Source organism: Pezoporus flaviventris, unplaced genomic scaffold (genome assembly GCF_033815535.1).
Source record: "Pezoporus flaviventris isolate CSIRO_AGI_PZ_B2104156 unplaced genomic scaffold, CSIRO_AGI_Pfla_v1 ptg000015l, whole genome shotgun sequence".
Classification (NCBI taxonomy): domain Eukaryota; kingdom Metazoa; phylum Chordata; class Aves; order Psittaciformes; family Psittacidae; genus Pezoporus; species Pezoporus flaviventris.
The window spans coordinates 4,119,840-4,142,242 of record NW_026892563.1 but is presented as its reverse complement, the minus strand read 5'-3'; the positions used below and the strand labels follow the sequence as shown (position 1 = coordinate 4,142,242).

Here is a 22,403-nt window from a genome sequence, read left to right as displayed (position 1 = left end):
GCAGTACCTTTTACTGTTTGGGACATCTCTGATAAGGCCCTCCATTAAACCATCGCACGCACTGACTTCTCTGCAGTTGAAAGAATGCAGACAGTAAAACATCTTTCTGCTACTCTTTGCATAAATGAATGCTCATTAAATGTACTGTGTCACCTCTAACACACTTCATGTACAACAAGTGTATACTGGAGCACCACCAGTGAAGAGAAATAATGATTGTATAGCACTTGGTTTCAGTATTAAACTGTTTTCTAGATTGACTTCCTACAGATACAGCTCCTCTTTTCCAAAAAGCATTATATTTACTGAGTCATGGACACAGTTTTGAAGCCAAGAAGCATGTATGCATGCAAGGATTTCACTGGGGGTTGTGGTGATGGAGGGGAAACAGACACATCAGTTGTTGTCATCATGCATGGCCAGCTGCAAGCTCTACTTGCTGGTTTTGTGCTGCATGGGAAAGGGCTGATACAAGTGCCTAAAATACTCTGCCACTATTTTTATTTCAAGACTATTTCCTTCTCATGCATTTGTGGCTTCTTGGTGATTGGGTTCCTCAAGGGGCTTGGGGCATCATCCTTCAGAAGAACTAGAGAGAGGGAGACCAGGAAGTGGAGGAAGTGGTTAATCATCTCACTTTAGGGTACAAAACACTGACTTTGGTGAGATGGTTCACTGACGCACTGAGTGAAGAGCGGTGGCCTGGGAGCCTACTTCTTCCCCAGGAGGAACAGAAAGGCTGGATAACGTATGAGAACATGCATGGCTGCTTAGAGAGCTCAGGAAGAGATTGAGGGACTGAGGCATTAAAAGAGAGGAAAGAGGAATAATGAAGAAAGTGATGTGCCTGGGATTCTGCTCATGGTAGATAAACCCAGGTAATTTTATTTATTTGTTAGAAAAAGAATGAAAAGAACAAAACCCAGAATGTTTCAGAACTATAACTGAACTGTACAGGGTTGAACTGGGAAAGCTGAGCAGATGGAGTGACAAAAAAGCAAGTGTACTTCCAGGGCACAACTGGAGTCCTTCAGCAGTGTGAAAAAAAGGAAAGGATGAATGGTGGAAAACTGGGAAATCTGAAGCAGCTGAGATACAACTGCAGGGTATGGTAGGGACCTGTCTGTGAGCAAAGGAAGTTATTGAAGAATATTGGGAAAATTGCAGGAGCTGCAGCTGAGGAGAGGGAAGGAGGGGAGAGAAATTGGAAAAAAATAAATCAGAGGGGACACACTGGCAGGGATGGGGAAAACAGGAGAAAGATGAAGGAAGCTTGGGAGGAGCAAAAGGTACAGAGAGCTATGCAGGCATCAGGAAGGAGATGCTGTGGCCTGGAGCAGGGAGATGCGTGAGACCTGCTGGAGGAGGCTGCCAGAAACTGCAAATGAGATGGATGAGATGGGAGAAAAGGGCAGGGGGGCAGGAAGCTGAGGGAGCCAGCTGAGGGAGGACAAACTCCTTCCCAGCACAAAGAGGGACAGCTGGACAGGGAGAGTGAGAAAGCTTAGTTCAGGGAAAAAAAACAAGAGAGACTTGGTAAACTTCACATTTTTATTAACTCGCAACAGGAAAATCAGTGCAAAAGTACTATACAAAGTCAAACATTCGTGTGTGTGTGAATGCTACCTTTGAGCGTGGACTGAAAGGCACCAGGGAGACCTATGGCAGGGCTGTTTCTCTCTCTTTGAAACTCTCTGTAGGTAACCAGTGTTGACACTTCAGTTTTATTGAATATAGCAAACACTTGGGTGCTTGATAGGGAGGATAATGAATGCCTTTAGAGTGTACAAATTTGGAATATGCTGCAATTCCTAACCAGCACATTCTTTCAGAGAACTGAAGGAGCCCAGCTCCAGCAAACGTGCTGAACCTTCTGGCCCAAGCACAATTGTCCTCTCAGGGTTTTCACGCTGGTTGTTACCTGCTTTCCTTGGTTTAGTTACTTGCTGCCTTCATGGTCCCTAACCTTTAGCAATCCTCTTGCCCTCCTGTGCTTTTCACTCTCATCATCAAACACACTGACTTCCCCTATTCTTTTGTTTCCTCGTGTTTTCCTCCTCACCTTCTTTCCCAACTGTCTCTGACCTCAAATCCCATCACTGCTGCTCCAACTTTTTGTATCCATAAAACCCCTGGACAGGTATCTCAGCTCACTCCTTCACCAGCACATCCCTCCCTCAGCAAAGACTGTGGAAGGCATGTATCCAACAGTCTGTGTTTCTGATAAGCGATGGATGCGTCCCTGCATCTGCAAGGTGCTCCTAGGAGCCCCGGTACCTCGAGGTACCTCCCAAAGTGTTCTGTACCTCTCCTGCTCCTGTGCCCGCTCCTGCCAGATCCAGCCCCGTATAGTCTCCTTCTCTGCCTGACTTACCCCAACTTGTGGCTGAACCTCAGGAGGACCCTGCCTGGTCCTTCCCCGTGCTTCCACGTGCTCCTTCCCAGTCAACCCTCCCTGGACTTGCTCTGCTGACCATTTTCCCCTTCTCTCTTCCCAGAAAGGGTGTACTGACAGGGATGTGAGGTTGTAAGAACAGGTATTTGCATTCATCCCTGTTTTGCTGAGCTTCACACAGGCTGGCTATCATTTCCGTCTGCAGCATGCTGCAGGCTCAATCTGCTCTCGTAACTGCTAGCTGGTTTTACCCTGCCAGCATCGGAGGCTAAATATAAGCCCGTGGAGCCGGCCCTGCATCCCTGTATGCCCGTATCTGGCAGTGCCTGGCATTCCACCGTGATTTCACTGAGCCCATGCTTTTCACGAATTTGGCAGCTGAAGAGAGCCGCCTCTCCCCAAATAAGCTGTAGGAGTTCCTGAAGGAATAGGAAACAGACTGCTAGTTTTCTCTTCAGTGGAAAGGGCAATGTTGCAATTTTTGTTTGAGTCCCTAAGTTAGATGTTGTGCTCCACCTCTGGGAAGTGAAAAAAGTCATGCCAAGAACTTGTTCAGCCAGAGCTGCTTGCTGCCCAGTGGTTTGTTTGGTAACACTGTTCTTTTTGAGGAAACTGGTATTTTTAAAGGATTGGCATTTATTAAACAACATTTAATGTGGAAGGGAAACTTATGATGAATACATTAGCATCTGTGCCAGACCAAACATCTGTAATTTTTAATGTGTTAGGCAATAGGAAATCGGAATTTTCATTCTGCTTTTCAGCTGACACTATAAATCAGCTATTTTAAATTCAACCAAATTGAAGAATTAAACTTTTTGGTTCTTGGGGTCAAAAATGAATAGTCTTTGCTCAGCAAACGATTCCACATGAACTAGACATGTGAATAATCTTGTCCTTAAATTTCTTGTTTACACACTGAAAAATGCAGATGATAGTTTAAAAGAAAACCAGAGGCATATGCTAATTCAAAATATGCCCAGACGAATGGTAAGAGCCTGCCAAGTTTTGCAGGTTTTAGGCTTCACTTTCACATTAGAAGTACCTATATAAATCCAGAGCTGAAGAACAGTTCCCAGCTTGACTTGACAAGATGCCCCTAGAGAAAAGAGTGGCTGCAGCCAGCCTGCCCTCCCCTCTCTGCTAGTGACCGCTGATAACCAAAGGGTACCTCTGCTCTTTTGGTGCCTGCTGGGGAAAGAGATTTCTGGCAACATCTCTGCTGGCTTCAATTTTTGCCATTCAGTTAGCAACCAGTGAGGGCTAAAAAGAAACCTGCCACAACATACAAATTGTTACAGTAGTCAGTCATCAGTGACTGAGTTATTTGACTTAATGAGACACCTTTTGTGAGCTGGGTTACAATAACCTGCCTTCATTAAAAAGTAAAATAAATTAGAATAAACTACCATGAAAGTGATTAAAACCAAAGCATGAAGCGTTTAAACCAGTATGTCATATTTAACAGGTTGGTAGGCAAAAGATGTTCCTGCCTACACTTACACAGCCTGAGCTTAATAGTGCAATTTGATAATTTAGTAACTTAGAATTGTCTTATTGACGCAAAGGCTAAGGATTCAACACCTACAGATGCTGGTACCCTTCACTGTAGCTTGTTTGCTCTTTGAAATGATTGGTGCAGAAGGGATGTTACAGAAAACAGATTTTTAAAATCTAGTATTACAAAGCACCTTGAACAGAGTATTTTGCAGAGATACTCCCAAATTATCAGAATGTGCTTGTGACTGGACAAACTACTTAAACTATTCAGAAAGTAATTCTTGAAAGTATGAAAAGTGAATAATTGCAAAACATTGCTGACCAACTTCAGCTAATGCATCTTGGAAGGGCAGTGATGGACTTAATGAAGAGGCAAACTTTTACATGTTGGTTGGAATAGCTAATTGTGCAAACAGGGTAGAAAGTGACATGGAGAATCAGTGAATTGCCATGTGCCATCAACCAAATGCTAACCATTTCATACTGCTGAGAAAAAGATGAATGTCATATGGGGATGTATGAACAGGAGTGCCATATGCAAGATGTGTGAAATCATCCTCCTACTCTACTTGCTGCTGAAAGCCTCGGCCTGAATCCTGCACCTGGATTTAGGCACCGCACTCCATGGAAGATGTGGAGTGGCCAAAAGCAAGAAGACTGCTGGAAGTCTGGTAGGCATAGCGTGAGGAAACCTGGGATGAAAGGGAATAGAACTGGGCAAGTGAGAGTGGTCCCAAAGATGCAAAGAAAAATAAAATAGTTTTCCAGATGCAGTGGATAAATCAAAAGAACAGCTGAGTTGCAAAAGGGGAATTCAGGTTAGACATGATGCAAATGCTGTCGCAGTAGTGCAGTGAAACACAGGGGGAAGCGGCCCAGGAGGAAACAAAATACAGGGTGAGAAGTTATCTGTTAAGAAAGACATGATCTGGCCCTGTGGCAGAGAGCAGATGATGTCTGGATTGTGTCTCCCTGGCTCCACGATGCTGACAAAAACTTAAAAATCCTCAGCTGCTATAAACTTCATTAATGATTTATACCAGTAAAGGGGCCTTGCCTGAAATGTGTCCAGTGTAGTAATTTTTTCTATTTAATTTTTGCTTTTAGCCATAAGAGTATGATTAATAGCAATAGGGCTACACTGTTAGCCAGAAATCCTTTAGCTTTCTAAAGGTCAGTTTATCTATGATCTAATCTGACGGTCACTGAAATTAAGTGGAAGCAGTTCAGTGGGCCATAACAGAAGGTGGTTTGTGTCTCCAGCCTTCAGTTACCTTGACTTAAACCACCCTTTATAAGCAAAACAACATAGAGGAATGAAATAAATTTTGAAATGCACTGCAGGAGAAAAACCCAGAAACCCTCCCTTTCTAGCTCTCTGCTGGTTTAAAACAGCTCCCATTAAAAATTCCAGTATGTATGCCTTTAGTGCCTTCTGTCCACCCGTTGAGATTCCTGCTCCTTGGGAGACTTTATGTAGCTGGGGAAGCAGGCAAGATTCATACGAGCTTGACTGCTCTGTCTTGACTCGTTCACAGTGAGAGGTGAGCTCCGTATTTGAAACCTACTCCTTGTAAGAGTAGAATACTTCAATTAGGCAAGACAAAAAAAAAAAAAACCCAAGGGGAAAAAAACGGAGAAGAAAAGCAGAGTTGGTTGTACAGCTCGGCAGTTAAAGGAGCATTAAAATAGAAGTGTGAAACTTTTCATAGTTATCTGTAATTCTTTAAGGATTTCAAATCTAAGATAGTCATTATTAGTGAAAGGTTGTACCAGCAAGCAGATGCTTTGACCCCTAAGCAGAGCTAATATTTCATATTTTTGAGTTGCTTTCCCCAGGTATTTTCATTTTGTACAGCTGGACTTTAGACTGCTTTTCTACTGCTCTTGCAACACACCTCCCTAATATCGTATGTAATATACACTACTTAGTTTGAGGAATTGAATTTTATAACAATGCACAGGCATAAAAACCCACAAAAGAAACCAAAGACGTAGGTCAGAAAGATAGCCTTCTTTTGACTCTTTCTCATGCTGCATTTCCTCCAGATTATGATACAGTTTAATTTTCATGGATGTCATCTGAAAATGAGAGCCAGTGCAATGCAGCTGAATTCTTTTTGTCACTGAATATATTCTGTACGTTAACTGGGAGTGTGATGCACTGAAGCATAGTCTTTAATTAAAGTGCAACAATACCACAGCTACAGTATGAGCATGGCATAGGAACACGGCACTGGATATAAAAATAGCTGTGCTGAAATCTGTCATATCACTACACGATGTGACTAAGTCAGTGGAGACACTCTTACACTTGAAACCTGAAGTATTACTGAGCACTGATTTTCAGCTGGGGAAGCTGTGATCAAATCAATGCATGTATTATTCTCCACAAATGAATAATGGCGTGAATGAGGACATATTAAACACCTACAGTTCACAAAGCTTTTCACACTGGTTATGAACCAAACACAAACAAAGAGGCTGTGAACTCTCCAGAGCTCTCATTTTGTCTCCCGTGAAGTCCTCCTGCCTGTTTGGATACAATGCATGGCATCCCCACAAATGCTCTGGTGCCAACAAGAGAGGGCACCAGTTTTGGATTGGGAGCAAGCTGACCATCTTCTCTCCTCCTCCTTCGTACTCTTGAGGAAAAGAAAACAAAATGAAACTACCCCACACCTTGCGGTGAGTGAAGGCGGTACAACAACCGGGAAAATGAATATGCCTCGGCTGGCACCAGAGCCAGGGAGCGGCCACTGGTGCTCCCCTCATAGCCCTCCACCAGGGGATGTTCTGGCACTACGTGGACGGGGCCGTTCTGACTGAGGGAAGCAATGCTCTCCATGCCACTGTTGTGAAACCCTCCCTACTTTCACTCAGCCAACACAGGAGCACCAGGAGAAACGCAATCCAGAACCGACCACTGCCCTTATCCCACAGACAGGTTGCCTGGCAAGCCATGACAGCACTGCTCTGCCCTCTGAAGGACCCAGCGCTCTCTTCATGCCTAACACAGCGCCCCTTTGAGTTACTGGAACAGCTGACACTGTCATTGTGGCACGGGGACTTCTACAAATGTTTCCCTCCAATGCTGGCTACCAAACCCAGAATCAAACATTCACAGAAAAGCAGCTGGGCTCCCTCTCTCCACTTCTGTGCATCCCTGTTCCTTGCTACTGCACAGGCACTGCATCCTACAGCAGGGTGCTATGCTGCACCGGAGCCCACAGGCATGATTTTAACACCCCAGCGCAGCACAAACGGTTTAGGGAAAAAGGTTGTGTGGATTTGGCAGGGAGGAGGCACCGGGAGCCATGCAGTGATGCTTCTCTGCTTGCTGGGAAATGCGTCAGGGAGGCACAAAACACACAAAAGAGAGAGGAGATAGGAAATAGTTACCTAACATGACGAAGGGGATTCCCAGGAAGGTGGAATTGTATTTCCCACCAGTGAGATTGATGATCCCAGCTGCAGTCAGGGTGGCAAGGGTCACGGTCAGCAATCCCAGCAGGCCAAGCCAGGGTTTGCTGCGGACACAATCCTGCATGGAGCAGCAGAGAATGGCCAAGGTGACCACAAGGACCAAGCTTGTGATCAGGTAGCGTTCTGACACCCTGCTTGTCTTCTGGAAATCCTCCTTCAGCGAAGAAGAAGTGAAAGGATACATTTTGATTTTCCTGTTGGATTTCTGGAAAAGTTCAACAGTGTCACAAAAAATGGATTCCCACTTTTCTGCCACCATGTCATTCAAGGAGTTGATTGCCTGCAAGTAGTAGGTGAGCTGAATGGCTTCTGCAGACTTCACCCGGTCTTTGCTGTGCACAGTAACCCCACCAAGCTGATGCCCATTATACACTTCCCTGCCATCCTTTAAGTGAGTAATCGGATAAGTGATTGCAAAATTAGTTCGATTAGAAGAACGAGCAGCCTTTAATTCCTCCAGTACATGCACTATGTCGTCCACTATGCATGTCTTGTCATTGTTCAGGATACATATATGGGCAAACGTGTAATTGAAACCAGGTCTTTGAACTTGGATCCTGGTCACAGCAGAGTGCAGCTACAAGGGAAAGAGAAATCACATACGTTATTCATCAGTGCATCTCACGCAGCAGCAGCCAGAACAACAGCGGCTCCTCACCTCCCTTTCCTATTCGATCTAAGCAACAACAACAGAAGTTCTGGTAACTGTAGTATTAATAGCACACTCATTGCAAAAAAAGGAAACATGCATTAAAATAGCAGGATTATTCCCTTGCATCCCTTGCTGGTAACTTTGGTGGGTTGTGATTTGCATCTGTGCCAGGTACACCTGCCGTTTGGCCTCTCTAAATAAGCAAACTCAAAAGGCCTGGACTTCCACTTTCAAGTGATCGGGGTGAACATCAAAGGGAGCGCTACAGCCTGGCCATCTCCGGGGACTCTGTCGTGCTCAGGATTGCCAAATTACTCTCTCTAACAGATAAACTGCAGGTACAGAAGGCATAAGAGTAATGGGGCCAGGGATGCCACCTGTGTGGGTATACCGGCAACCTGGCAGCAGCAGGGGACTAGCACTAGCTCTGAGGCTACAGAAGCATGTCCTAAGTGTAGAGATTGTCCGTGTAGCAGGGATAACTGGCATTAATTCATCTTGCCCTGTTTCCCCCTCCCTCTTTCCCCCATCAAATCCTCAACAAGTCTGAGAGTGGGAAGCAATGGCAGAGACTGACATCAGTTTTCTTGCTCTGAGAGGTTCAGTTAACCAGGGAAGGACCCATAATTTTAGGGACTGCAAGTTATTACCGCTTATTGCCTGGTCTAGCAGCTCTTAGTGCAGCCTCCTTTGTAAGTTGTTTGTCAACCTTCTGAAATTTGCCATTCCTGAGCTCTGACCTAAAGCACATTTGCTTATTTTTGAGCATCAGGAAGGCAGAAAAATTACCCTCACCTCTTGAAAAAATATAGAAAACTCTTGTAACCTTTTATGAATCCATTTTAGTCAACACAGAAGAGGCAAGAAATCTGAAAGATCTGAAAGAATAGCCCTAACAGGTGGAGTTGTAATGTTTTTCAAAAGTAAAATATTGAATTTTCTAATGTTGGGAGCATTAGCAAAGTGCAAACTGGGTTTTTTTGCACATTTTCCTTACAAAATGTACAGGCCTCACCCACCACCACCACCATTTAACTCCGTGTCACTCCAGTTGTGTAGAGTTCCAAGACCTTCCATAAGGATGCTGCTGAGGCCAAGACTATGTTAACTAGCACCAGAAGCCTGAGCAGATTTTCCCTGTGGCTTTCATGTCCTTCATGGTGGGTAACCACAAAAGTTCAGGAAGGGACTCTTTCTGCCCTTTTTTAGGTGACATAGAGGGGACTCAACATCCCAAATGCCAGAGGCCCCTGCATGCTGCTGGATATATGCTTTGTGCATGGCTTGTTGAGTCATGCGATCCTCTCAAGGTGTGAGCAGGGACGATGCAGAGAGATGCTCAGCCCTTGTGCTGCTTGTTCCAAATGACCCTGTGGACATGGCAGTCTGTACAGCCCAGTTGCTTGGGTGGCCACGTCTGACGCTATGATCACAGATCTGCTCTGAAGAACTGCATGGATTTATCCTTTGGTCCCTTTTACACCCAGGGAAATGATGGAAGGAGCATTGCAAAGGTGTGGCGACAAAAGCAGGGCTGATAAAAGAGAAGCCTTCCATTACCTGCAAAGTGGAGAGACCACAGCTCTTTCAGGGAGCTGAAGAGCCAAATTAAGAACTCCTCTAATTTCTTTTCCTTAACGGGGATATAGTTATTTTATGTCTTCAGATTTTGAGCAAGACACAGAGAACTCGCTACATGGATGTGATTTTTTTCTTTTTTTCTAATTGCACATACTGTTTTCTGCTGTAACACAAAGAGGGCACGGAGGCTCTTATGCCCAGTGGAGAGGCTGGGATCAGGTGACATTTAATGGAACCAGCTCCTTTCTGAAGACAAACACTCATTAAAAAATAGAACACAGGGAGAGCAGTAGAGCTTATATACTCATCTGGTGGCAATGGACAAAATGTTTCACAGCCAAAATCATGTATCTGATGAAATGAAATAGTCATAGTGTCTTTTGTGTGGTATTTATGACCAATCATAGAAAAAAACCCAACATTAGTACGGTACTATGAATCTGATTGCTTTGTGATGACATTGCATAATCTGTGATGGGTATAAATTTAGTTATGTTGCCTCAGTTCCTCAGGATGATATGACATCATATAAGCAAAGACAACAAAATTCCTATATTCTCAACTTGTTTCTCTATTAGCTTAGGGGTGTATTTTTCCCCATCTGAGAAGTTTTAGTTTTTTGATAGAACAACAATTCAATATTGACATTAGAAAGATAGGTTTGAGAAATTAACTGAACTAAGCAATCTTTTCAAGGTACTGTGAGAACACAGTACCTGGCCACGGTGAGAGGCAAAATTCCCAATCGTGGTGGGAGAAGAAGTAACTGTCTGTGCAACACATTAGGAGCTTTTGTTTCATTTGGGAAGTTAGTTGTGCAAATTAAAAGGTTTTCAGGAACATGCCAAAGAACTGAACCTGTATGGGGAATTCTTCCTGTCTTTCACGTCTGTGTCTGCAAAAGCTCTGCTTTGCAAGTGCTGTTTAGGCACACAAATTCAATTATTAAAGTTTGGGGAAAATGCCCTTATTTGCTGAATCAAAGACAGGTATCTGATTTTAATTCTTTTTACGATGGCAGCTACTGCATGGTTTTCATTGACAATGGCTGTAAAATGAGATGTCATATGAAGAAGCACAGCTGAGGACAACTAGGAGGAACAGAAAAAAATTACTGCTTGTGTTAGATTCACAATACAACTTCTTCAGAGAGGATCCACTGAGTGACACAATGCAGAAGAAACTAAACTGTTACGCAACTTTTATCAAACAATGTGTGTTTGCTATTTACCTACCTTCCCTCACTGCTGCGTTTGCTTCCTTCTACATCTGAAGCACTTTCTTTTAATATTCAGGTTATTAAATAACCTCATGTGTCACAGCTGTTACTTCATCTTTAGTGAAAGGCTAGAAGCTAAATGTCATACCTAAAATACTCATTTCTTCTTGGAAATGATCATCTCAGATGCAGGAGCCTGTTCTGTGGCAGTGGCCCCATGCTTCCTGCAAAGCCATGCTGGCTGGACCTGTGGGGGTGACCTGACCATCGCACCTCCTGGCGAAGGGGCTTTGGGAAGGAAAGGGGAGCAGGCAGCCAGCTCTGTACCATGGCATATCCTAGCAGCCAAGCGGCCCCCAGAGCCGGCTGCAAGCTTGTACAGTTTAAAGCAGCTATAAGATGCACTCTGAGCCTTGCCAGTGGCCACATTTGGTTGCCTTGAGTTGGGGGCAAGCAGCCAAAGAGGAGGAAAACCTGCCATTCCCTCCATTCCAGCAAAGCATGCCGACCACTGCCCCAGCATGCCCAAGGACTCAGCTCTGGGAAGCCTGACTGAGACTTTCATCCTCAAGACAAATGCATCACTTCACCTGCACTCTGCTTTTACAGACAAGATCCTTGGAAAAAACCCTCTGTCACCTCAGTTGCAGGACAGAAGCGTGCTGCAGTGTGGCTGCAGGCTGTCTCTCTCCCTTTGCTTGCCTGTGGCAGCCCATGTGCTGCAGGACTGCTGCCTCTTCCGCACTGAGAGCTGCAGTCCCATGGCACTCTCCTCTCTACTGCCATGCTGGGGATTCAGCTGCAGCCACTTGCATCCAGAGCTCACACCCAAAGCCCAGGGTGACTGCCTTCCACAGAAAACAGGAGGTCTGAGAGGTTACAAGGGCATGTCCTACCAGTTCACGGGATTACACGGTCTGCAGTTTGTTTTGCTTATGGTACACCAGGAGGTCCCCCAGGAAACTTCAGTTTGTTAACAGGAAATGGTAAATGCTGTTGCGTGATGGGGACAGCATTAGCAAGCGCTAATGCACAATGCATATTGCACTCCTCGGTGCAGCAGATTTTAATGGCAAGTAACCATATTCTGAATAAACCTGGCACCTAATACTGGGACAAATGACTGACCACCAGATTCTCATTTATCCAGCTGTTTTCTTGTCCTTACTGATCCTATTAGAAGAAAGGGAGATTGAAAGGAATAACAAAAGCTGAATGAACATTTTTTCTTGAAGGGAGACATGCACTGCTTGCTCATCACTCACAGCTTTTTCAGCTAGCTAACAGTGCAAGGAACCAAAAAGCAGTTTGCTGCTGAGATGACAGAGCACTGCAGTATGAGAACTGCACAGCATAGCCTAAGCTCCCTTGCCATGGTGGCACACTGTCCCTGAAAGCACTCAGGCATGAAACAGTAACTTTCACTTCTCCCTTTCATCATTGCTTAAACAATGACCATCACTTGAAATTCCCCTCTCCCTTCCAAAAATGGTGTGTATGTGTGTCCTGTATCATACCACAGATTTCTAGAACAGTGTTTTCTATTCCTTCAGACTGTTTGTGTTTGGTAATGTCTTGGCCTTGGTCTTTGTTTACTTTAAGTCCCATCCTCACTTGGTTATTTATTTCAGACAGGCAGGAAAGGTGGTTTCAACCAGGAGACAAATCCCTTTCAGCGAATACCTCCAGGTGAGGGCTGTGCTGGTTTCATGCCTCCACACCAAGCCAGATTTCAGCCTGTGGTACAGCTGACAGATGAGAGGTGGTGAAATCAAACTGCCTCATTGGCTTTTTCCCTGTGGGCCCAGAAGGTATGCCCAGAAGTAAAAGCTGAAATCCTTTCGCTTATCCTGGGCTAAGCCATTTGCTCCAGGGCCTCAGAGAGCAGTGGCTGCAAAGATTTCTTCAAGCTGTTTTTGGCTGTTGGTCCTCCTACCTCTGCCATCAGCAGAGGAAGGCAGGTGCCAGGAACCAGAGCCTCACAGGAGGCTCAGTTTGGCTGCCCTGGGATAGCCAAGCCTTGCACTGGGCTCTGTGAGATGATAGCTCTTCCCTATACAGAGCTTGGCACAACTTTCAGCTGTGGCAGCAAAGCTGAAGCTGAAGGCAAAGGTGTTTTACCTAGAGATTTATATTCAGGAGAGAAAGGAAAGCTTGATTTTTTTTTCTTAAGTCCATGCAGAAGATCCAGGGAGCTGCAAGAACAGGGTGAGGAACACCTCAAGCTCCTTTCCTTTGTTCAGAAGTCCTTTCTTTAATTTAAAAATGAGCAAGTATTCCCAGAATCCTATCAGTTTAACCAGGTAACAAAAGTCTGCAGCCTCCCTGTGAAGTAAACAGATCCCATCCCAGCAGGGAGGGGTTAGAAACTGCTGATTCATTTCCAAAATGGTCAAATCCCAGAAATCCTTTAAACCCACATTACACAATCTGCTACCCCCATCAAAGCTATGGGCAAGTGGGACGAGGCGTGAGGACTCAGTGCAGTGTCCACTGGTGTCCCACGTGGGTCTGGTGGCACGGTTTTGCTCCCACGGAAACTCTGTGGCAAGAGTGACAGCAACATGCAATGGGACATTTCAGTCTTGCCAAGCTCCTATTCCCAGCTCATGGAAGGACATCCCGACTCCTGCAGGATCAGAGTCACAGCCACCATTTTTAATATTAAGGATGTGTACAACTACCTTCTACTTATCATACATAATGCAAAACTGTGTTTGGTTTTGCTGCTGAGTAGTGACGTGGTGTGTTTTATAGGGGACATCACTCATTGTAGGGACTTGACTGTGACATACAGTTATCAACTATATGGCCAACTAGACAAAACTAGCTAGATATATGGATGTCCTCCTGTACTGCAGATGATCTGGCACATAGATATGTTTTACTCGCAGGAGTAAGATCTTTGTAATGCTGTATTACTTCTTGTTGTTGCTATTATCTAATATTATCTGACTCCGATTAGTCTTTCAGTCTACATCTGATGGTTCAAATTAAAAATTAGCATCACTCTAGTCAGTGTTGTGACCTCCTACAATTCTTTTACTGCAGTTTTTACCAAGTCTGTTTTTCCTCTGAGCCCTGGAGCCTGGAGTATTGTGATTTAAACGAAAAAGAAAATAATCTCAGTTTTCATTAAAAGAAAATAAAAATGTCTGATTTCATGGTTATGAAGGAAAGCCTGAGAAGGCTCAAAAATAAAGTGAAGAATGAACTCACTATTACTGCTTAAAATCTCATCACTGTTTTGGGTTCAGGACTGAAAAAACTAGAAAGCACAAAGACAATGATTTTAAATGATTTTCATGTGAAGGTGGTTTGCTAGTTGGGTAATTTTTACAGGTAACTTGTGCCAAAGAAAGTGAAGAGGAGAAAAAGCCTTTAATGGATAGCTATAAATTTCTCCACTTTTTTCTATGATATCAGTAATCTCTGGCATTTTGCACCTTTGCAGAGTGCTTTTTTATTCAAGAGATGGCCTCAGTCAAAATGTAAAAATGCTGTAAGAAGGAAAAGACTTGCACAGTTCCCAGCTTAACTGACAAAAGAAAACGTGGGCTCTGCAAACATGGGCAAAATTAAACTATTAAAGGTGTATTTCCATCAGAAGAAGATGCAGAGAAGGAAGGCAAGACAGCTCCAGAATGTGGCTGTGCCCTGCCATCAGTCTGAGACCCATGGCAGAGGTTCAAAGGGGGCTGGTGAGCAGCAGCCTCCTGACCAAGTTGCTCTGGATGGAGAGCATGCACACAGCCAATGGAGGAAGCCAGCAGATCCTAACAGCTCAGGATAAACCTTGGAAGTTGCAGCTGGAGAGCATGCAGTGAGGATCGCTGTGGGTAGCTGAGCTGTTTTTCTAGCAGTCCTACAATCAGGTTTCCTGAAGAGACGTTAAGATGCAAGCTATGTATTTTTGCTAGTACTTTTTTTAGCTGTCCAAAACATGGTGAATTATATTTTCTTCAAACAATTTTCATGTAAATAAAATCTAAAAATTGTTCAAACTACAAGTCATCAAACGAGGGACAACTATTAGTGCTCGAAGTGGCAGATGTTGGTGCATTTACATTTCCATCTGCCTTCTTGGTAGTTACAGAAAATTGCTAGCTATGATTTTTCTTTTCTAATCTGAAGTGGAGAAGCTTTTCCAATCAATGCCGTCTTACTTCTGACAACTGCCATGGTAATTTTGTCTGAATTTGTCCCACCGAGAGAAGCCCACTCTATTTTTTGGGCCAACTGCTGCTGGAGGACAGGGAGACTGGGCAGCAGAAACCCCACTGTGCAGGCTGGTGTGTGCCTCTGAGATCAACCTTTCATGATGGTAAAAAAAGATGAAAACTTTGCTTCTGCGACTTATCTTGCACCAGTTCCACCACCAGTGGCCTTCCCCATGTGCCCCAGATCCCTCCATAAACACCCCTCCACCCTCACACTGCTTCTCAGGGGGCTGGAGTCATGGTGTGGGCTCTTGCCAAGGGCTCCTCCAGCAGAAGTGTGAAAAACAGTCCCTTCCTTACCACAGGGAAACCTCAACAGCTACAAGGTCACAGCCCATCATGTTAATTAACGACTCAGCTCCTGGTTCTCCCTTCCAATATGAGAGAGGGAGTTCTCCTGCTGTAAACCCCAACTTAAAAGGCAAGGCACAGCCACAGCTTTTTGGAAGCCCAGCACTGGTTGCTGGGAAGCCCCAGCAGCTCTCTCAAGCCCTGCAGCATTGCCTGGGGCACCAGTGGCCTGGTTTTGACGGCTGTGACCCATGGAGCTTCCAATGCCTTTCCCACTTGCTGTGCTTTCCTGGAGCGATGATGTAAACTGTCCAGGCATGCACTGAGAAAATCTATCCCCCACGCACTCTATTTGTTAGCTGTGAGGTGAGATCTGACCTTCCAAGGCAGGAAAGGGGATGCAACACGGGGTGCTGGGCATCTAGCATGGGCTGCCTGGTTGGCAGCAGCTTGGAGCGCAGGGTTGTAGGGAAGCATTGCACCATGGCATAAGGCAGGAGGGAGAGCAGAGGAGCTCCAACCGAGCCAGCACTGCTGGAGCAGGGGAGGGGGGCGGCCGGGACCAGTGGGATGCGGTTGTCCTCCCAGGTACAGGCAACTTCAGGACTTCTGCTCCAGCCACTGACCAGTGCCTGCAGGAGAGATCAAACTCTCTCGCCCACAGGAACCACACCGAGGAGCTGCCGACATCGGGAGCTCAGGGGGGGTCTCTGCACAGTCTTCCACGCTCCCCTCACTGTGTGCTATTTATCTTCCCCCTTCCCTGGCTGTGCCCAGATTTTACCTGCGTATCTTAATTCTCATCTGTTTTCGCATAAGATACATTTTAGCCCTGCAGCATTGTGCTGCTATGACAACAGGGTTGCACTTCTGCTGCTTTCACACCCTTGTTTTTCTTGTATTAGGACTCTTCCCCTCATCTTACAGCTTTGCTGTAAAGACATTACTTCATCCTTTATTTTTTGGTTTTTTTTTAGCAAAATTTGTTATGCTGACTGCTTGCCCGTAAGTGTTGTTAGTACTGGAGCTGCCTAGAGAAGGTGGAAACCTACTATGTCTATTGGTAGGCCCACAGTTGCCTGCCTGTGTCCAGGCATTCAGAAGTAGTGAAAGTTTTAAAATGAAAATCCTTGTGTTAGCCAGGATTGTGACAGACCCAGCTTTCGGCTCTGCTGAACAACCAGAACCCACTTCCACCGACTTGGAAAATAATGGCTTAAGCATGCCATGTTTGCACAGCAGCACAGTGGGAAATACAGACAGGGGAACATAAATATGGTTATTTCCTCCATGAGTTTCCTCACATGTAGAAAATAAGTGAGGAAAGCTGGGAAGACTGTAGACAGCATGCAGGGACATAATAATTAAGGAGTAGAGAGAGAATTTAAACCCCCAACAAGTACGAAGTCTGTAAAATTTTGAAGTTAAACTGTTTTGTCCTGCAGAAAGAAGTTGTGCAGTTCTTAAATAAAAGTATCCTTAAAACAAAATATGCAATTTTACTATTTGCTTGCATGTTCAAATAGATATTTAATCAGTTTTCCAGATCCGTTGATGGCTAGTTTATATGAGAGAGGCAATGTGCAAGCACTGTCTGAAAATACGCAGTCAGAAGTTTCTTTAAATAAAATAAACCCTCATCTACAGATTTTCACAGAGGCAAACTGCAAATACAATCCTCTTCAGTAAAGCATGTTACATTTCAATCTCTTTTCATCTTTGGATCTTGTCATCTTAAGTGGAGTTTTTGCCAAAGAAATAATTAGTACTGTGTTATTGTTACAAACACAGTAACATAAAGGGAAGAGAGGATATTCTTCTGCAAGAAAAGGAAACCTTTCATTAAAAAATAAAAAGTCTTTTATAGTATAATGCAGTTAACTCACTGTAAGTATAGAGGAATGAACAGGCTCAAAAGAACGGGTGCCTCACATTCTGGCTAAATCAGAATATATTTTCTGGGACTCAAAAATCTGGCTAGACCTGCGTTTCCAGTGCTTCTGTATGCCTTCAACCTACCAAGTTTCTAGCTGCAAGTGGAAATACCACAATGAAATGGTGGGGGGCTGCTCTAACACTATTTATGTGGCATTTAGGCTTTGACTATTCCTACAAACTTTAAATCTGAGTCATCTGAACTTCTGCACGATGGTCCAAACCAAATAACCCAGTTACGCTTGTTTCTCCAAGTATTTCTTGGAAATACAGAGGTAAAAGCACACTTTATTCAGTTAAGCGTTTTTACTTCCTGTTTCTCTCTGGAAAGAGTGAAATATGGAGGAAGAAAGTCCTATACCAACAGCACAAGATGCCGGCTCAGCTACAGAGCAGGTTGAGCAGTGCGTAAAATTTCATTATTGTCCTCCCACAGCATCTCAAGTCTCAGGATGCATCTCTTGCATATCCAAGACTCTACGAAGGCTTTTTGTTGGATCATCTATTCAAGGCCAACGATTCAGGACATGATTAGGTTTCTGCCTTCCTTCTGTAAATGACTATGCCACCTTCAAACACAACATTGGGATGGAAGACCTAGAATGGTTTAAGCATTTATGGGGTGTTGCGAGAATGAAGGATAGAGATTTACACAAAATAACAATGAAAAATGTACTCGTCATCATCTCCAAGTCAAATCTATTATATAAAGCAGCCACACACCTCCCTGCTAATAAACAGTAGAGACCTTGTGTGGAGCAGCATGTACATTCAGAGAGGGCTGCTGCTGTCTTGTGCCAGCAGCGTTGCGCTGGCAGATGCATGCCATCAGTGGGGAGCCCTACAGCAGCTCCTGCTCCAGGAGTGCTGCTTGAGATCTACACCTGAGACAGCCATGAGGCTGAGCCCTTCTCTAAATGTCTTCCCAGCCAGCCAACAGGGTATCATTAATAGTGGTAACAGCGAGTTTCTTGGGCTGAAACATGCCCATGAGAAACTTGCAGTAAGCTGGACAGAGTATTTTAGAGATGCCATCAAAGAAGTTATTTCATTAACTAATTGATTAGGGTATTAATTAACTTTTGACAGTGCCAGCTACGTTCCAATTTCAACTGCTCAGACCCCAAAACTTTGTATTGCTTTACTAAGGAGACAGTGCTGGAAGATGACTTCTTCCTCTGCTGAAACCAGGGGAAATCTTCTCCTTCTGCTGCCACATGACTAAGGTAGCTGAAGCTGTTCAAGGCTCATTCCTTCCTCTCCCTGGCTGATGAGGTGGGATACAGCAGGTAAGAACTGTTGCAAGAGCAGCTGGTGCCTGCTTGGGGCAACAGTCCTCCTGGGTCTCCCATCCTCCTGCTAGTGGGTGGAGATGCAGCAACAACCACTCAGGAGGAGCTAGTGTTCGACCTGACCTCTCTTCTAAAGCAAAGCCTCTCCCCTGGGAAGGTCATCCTTCCCCAGGAACGGAAAGATAAGCAAATGCTGCTGTATAGCTTCTCTGCCCTGACTCTGCCTACACAGCCACATTTTCAGGAATGTAGGTGGGATTACTCAATGGTTTCACCTAGGACACTTATTTACAAGCACTGCACTTCGAGTTGGTTGGCTCTGGACTGGGGCTGGGGATGCCATTGCTCCTCTCTCCCCTTCACGCAACTGCACATATATAAAAAAACGTTGGTGGCCACCTTTCCCTTGGTGAGCCATGTTAATACAAAATGACGTAGCCCTGCATCACCACAGATGTAAGAATATTGGGAGATAGGAGTCCTCCCTCCTCTTTTCCTGTGCTTTGATCCATGGGGTGTCCACAGGGTTGGACAGGCAGCTGCCTGAGCCTGGCTTTGCCCACAAACAGAAAAATAATTAGGACAAAGGCCATAATTTGTTCTGCACAAGACATACTGGAATTAATTAGATAAGTAAAGAGTTGGGAATAATGCATCAAACACGCCTGACAATGTCGGATTAACAGTAAGAGTAAACAGTCAAATGGCAATGTTCATTACATCACTAAATGAAAAATAACCATTTTGTTAGCAAATTGTTTATTAAAAATGAGGAAGTGTTAAATACTGACAGAACTTTGTAAGTTGTAGTACTTCCGCTGATGAGATACATCTTATGCAGAAGTTCGCTTGCGGAAAGATTCTGAGTACCATTTATCTGTGTGCCACTATGCTATTGACAAAACTACAGATCTCTGGAGAAAGCGGTACAGAGAAAAAAATCCATTATCATTATTATCCTATGACTGAGTAAATGTGCACATACTGGATGCGAATGCAATTCATGGTACAAGAAAATGAAGGAATGAAAATCATCTCTCTGGAGTTTTCTCATTCGCCGGTAACATTTCTGTTACTGTACTTAATGAGTTGATGCTCATTAAATCTGTTTGCTCATTACCATTGGGTAATATGTCAAAAGGAAGACAAAATACCAAGTGGCTCTGTGTTATAGTTCTGTATGTACATACAGTGGAAATAAAATATAAATAAACCCACTGTAATAGTTATCTCCTTGTTTAGTAAAGAGTGAGGTCTCCCCAAAGTCTCTTACAATAGGTATTGCATCTATTTTCCCATTTTAGAAGAGACTCTCCCTAAAGCGATTAAAAGGAATTAACCCTGGCTTTTTGTGTGGGCTGACAGCTTGACATTCAGGGGTAAACAGAAAAAGCAAGCAGCAATGCTGAGTCTCTGGGGTTTCCACACGGCAACAGTGAGAACGTGCAGGACTGCGCTAGCCACACCTCTGGTTATTTGTAAATGTCCCTTTCTTTTTTTCCCGGGTGAACTTGACCCTCTTAATGGACATGTTTTGCATCTGTCCTCCCTGCTTTTCCTTCCAAGGCTGTGCTAAACTAGCAGGGTGTAAACTACAGTACCAGCTCAAAAAAAAAAATGCATATTTCCGACATGTTATGACATCTAGTACGGTGAGATGTCCTGTGAGATTGTGACTCGCACACTCTGAGCCGCTCAAGTGACAGGGAAAGACGCTGCCTGCTCTGACTAGTACCGGCAGCGCAGGCTGCACCATGCCTGCAACCTACAGCTGAGCTGCGTTTTAGTTCAGCTACAAAACCAGCATTTTCTGTGCTAGTGGGTTGGGAGCGGAGGGGGGGGAAATACTACCCGCTAAAAATAATCAGCTGAATTATGTCATTTGCCTTCATAAGCGGTGAGAAGGGGCTTTTGTGTGATCCCTCTCCAGGTAGAAGTGCAGCCCAGGCACAGCAGCAGCCCCCAAAAAGCGTTCTAGGCAGCTTGGCACCTTGGTACCTAACTGTTTTTGAAGTTTATCAAAGCCCGAGTCGCCCTAACTCAGTAACACGGCTGCAGGGCGAGTACAGAGGCACCGAAAAATCATTCTAGCCAGCAGCCTGCCCTTCTCGCTCACCCAAAGCGAGTCAAACCACAACAGGGGAAAAAGACTGAAAAAACAAGGGGGGGGGGGGGAGGGGAGGGGAAAGGGAAAGGCAGCGGAGCCCCCGGCGCTGGCATGGAGCGCTGAGCCGGCTGCCGGGACGGGCAGGCATCCCAACTGTTGCAGGGAGGTGACCGGGTATCCGCGGTGGCAGCACCCTCGGCACGGGTGGGTCCGTGAGCCCGGCAGTCCCAGGTAGGTGCAGAGAGAGGGCTCGGGAGTGGCGGGATGCGGGGAGCCGGGCCAGGCTCGGGGGTGGCGGTGCCCGGGGCCAAGAACCCGCCGCTGTTACCTTGAGGATGAGATCGGTGTGGTGCTGGTCCAACATGTTGGCCTTGCGGAAGGAGGTGATGATCACCCTGCCGTACCTTCCCGGCGTCTGCAGGTCGGAGTAGAGACGGTGCTTGGAGCGGTTCACCGGGAAGAGGCTGTCCACCAGGTTCCTCTCGATCTTGGCCAGGCTGTGCGTGGGGGCCAGGAGGTGCTCTACGCTCTCCTCCACCTGGTAGCGGCTGAAGCTGGCGCCCAGCAGAATTGAAATGAGCACGGGCGCCGAGGCGAAGAACACTGGGTGGCTGGCGACGAAGTGGCCAAGCCGGGAGAAAGACGTCCCCAGCCCCCTGTGCAAGACCTGCCGCAACATCCTAGTGCGGAGGGCGCGCAGGAGGGCGAGCGCCGCGCCGGGGCCCCCGCAGCTCCCCCACGGCCCCCGCAAGACCATGGGGCAGCCCCGCCGGGCGCCGCCTCACTGCCGGCAGCGGCAGCGGGGGGCCGGGGGCCGCCGCCGCGAGCGTGCGGTGTGCGCGGTGTGTGTGCGCGAGTGTGTGCACTCCCGCTTGGCTCCGTGAGCGGGGCGGCTCGGGCGCTCGTCCTCCCGCAACGCCGCCGTTCCCGGGAGGAGTTTCCAGCGCCTCGTTGCCTCACTTGCCAACCCGCCGCCCCTCGCCGCGGCCGCGGAGCGGCGGCGCGGACAGCAGGTGGGGGGGGCAGCCCCGCCGCCGCGGCCCCGCCGCCCCTCGCCGCGGGAAGGGGCAGGCGCCTCCGCTCCCCGCCCCCACCGCGGAGTTTGCGCGGGAGCGGGGCTGCCCGCAGACTGCTGACTAATCCCCCTGCCGCGGCAGGCGGGGCGGGCGCGGGAAGCCCTCCGCGGCGCCCCCGCCGCCTTCCGCACAGGGGCGCGGGGCCACGCCGGGCGGCGCCTACCACAGGGCGGCGGGGCGCAGCGCCGCGCCTCCCGCCGGGGCCGCCCCGCGGGCCGCGCTCGGGACGCGGCGGCGCGCCCCGCCCCGCCCGGCCCGGCTGCCGGCCGGCTCCGCCCGCCGCAGCCGCCGCGTGCACCGCCGCCCCCGGGACGGCCGGGTAGCGCAGGCTGCCCGTATCACCGACGGGGGAGCGGCAGGGGCCGCGGAGCGGCCGCCTCCCGTGGAGGGGCAGTTGGGTGTGTTTCGTGGGGGTCTTTGGCTCGGGGACTCGCCGCCAGAGACGTATGGGCGCTTCCCCCGGGGATAGCGCGGGGCCGCGGAGCGGGGTGCCCGACGGCGCGCCCCGCGCTCCCGCCGAGCAGCCTACCGCGGCGGCGGCTGCAGCGCGGTATAGCCCGCCGCCCCGCGCGGCCAGAGTGGGCATGTGCGAGCGCCGCACATGCCCATTAGGGAAGCCGGTAGCCGGCGGCGGGTCTGCCCCGGCTCG

At 46.9% G+C, this 22,403-nt stretch overlaps 1 protein-coding gene across 1 annotated transcript in view; it reads right to left on the bottom strand.

Annotated features, from left to right (window-relative positions):
* The window catches only part of PTCHD1 (patched domain containing 1), a 35,004-nt gene extending 13,141 nt beyond the window's left edge, over positions 1–21,863 (bottom strand). The window contains exons 1-2 of the mRNA XM_061453272.1: positions 21,007–21,863; positions 7,298–7,958 (exon numbers count right to left, since the gene is read on the bottom strand). Coding sequence (XP_061309256.1) covers positions 7,298–7,958; positions 21,007–21,435 — 1,090 coding nt within the window. The 5' untranslated portion in view covers positions 21,436–21,863. The remainder of the gene's footprint in view (positions 1–7,297; positions 7,959–21,006) is intronic.
* Positions 21,864–22,403: the final 540 nt, after the last annotated feature.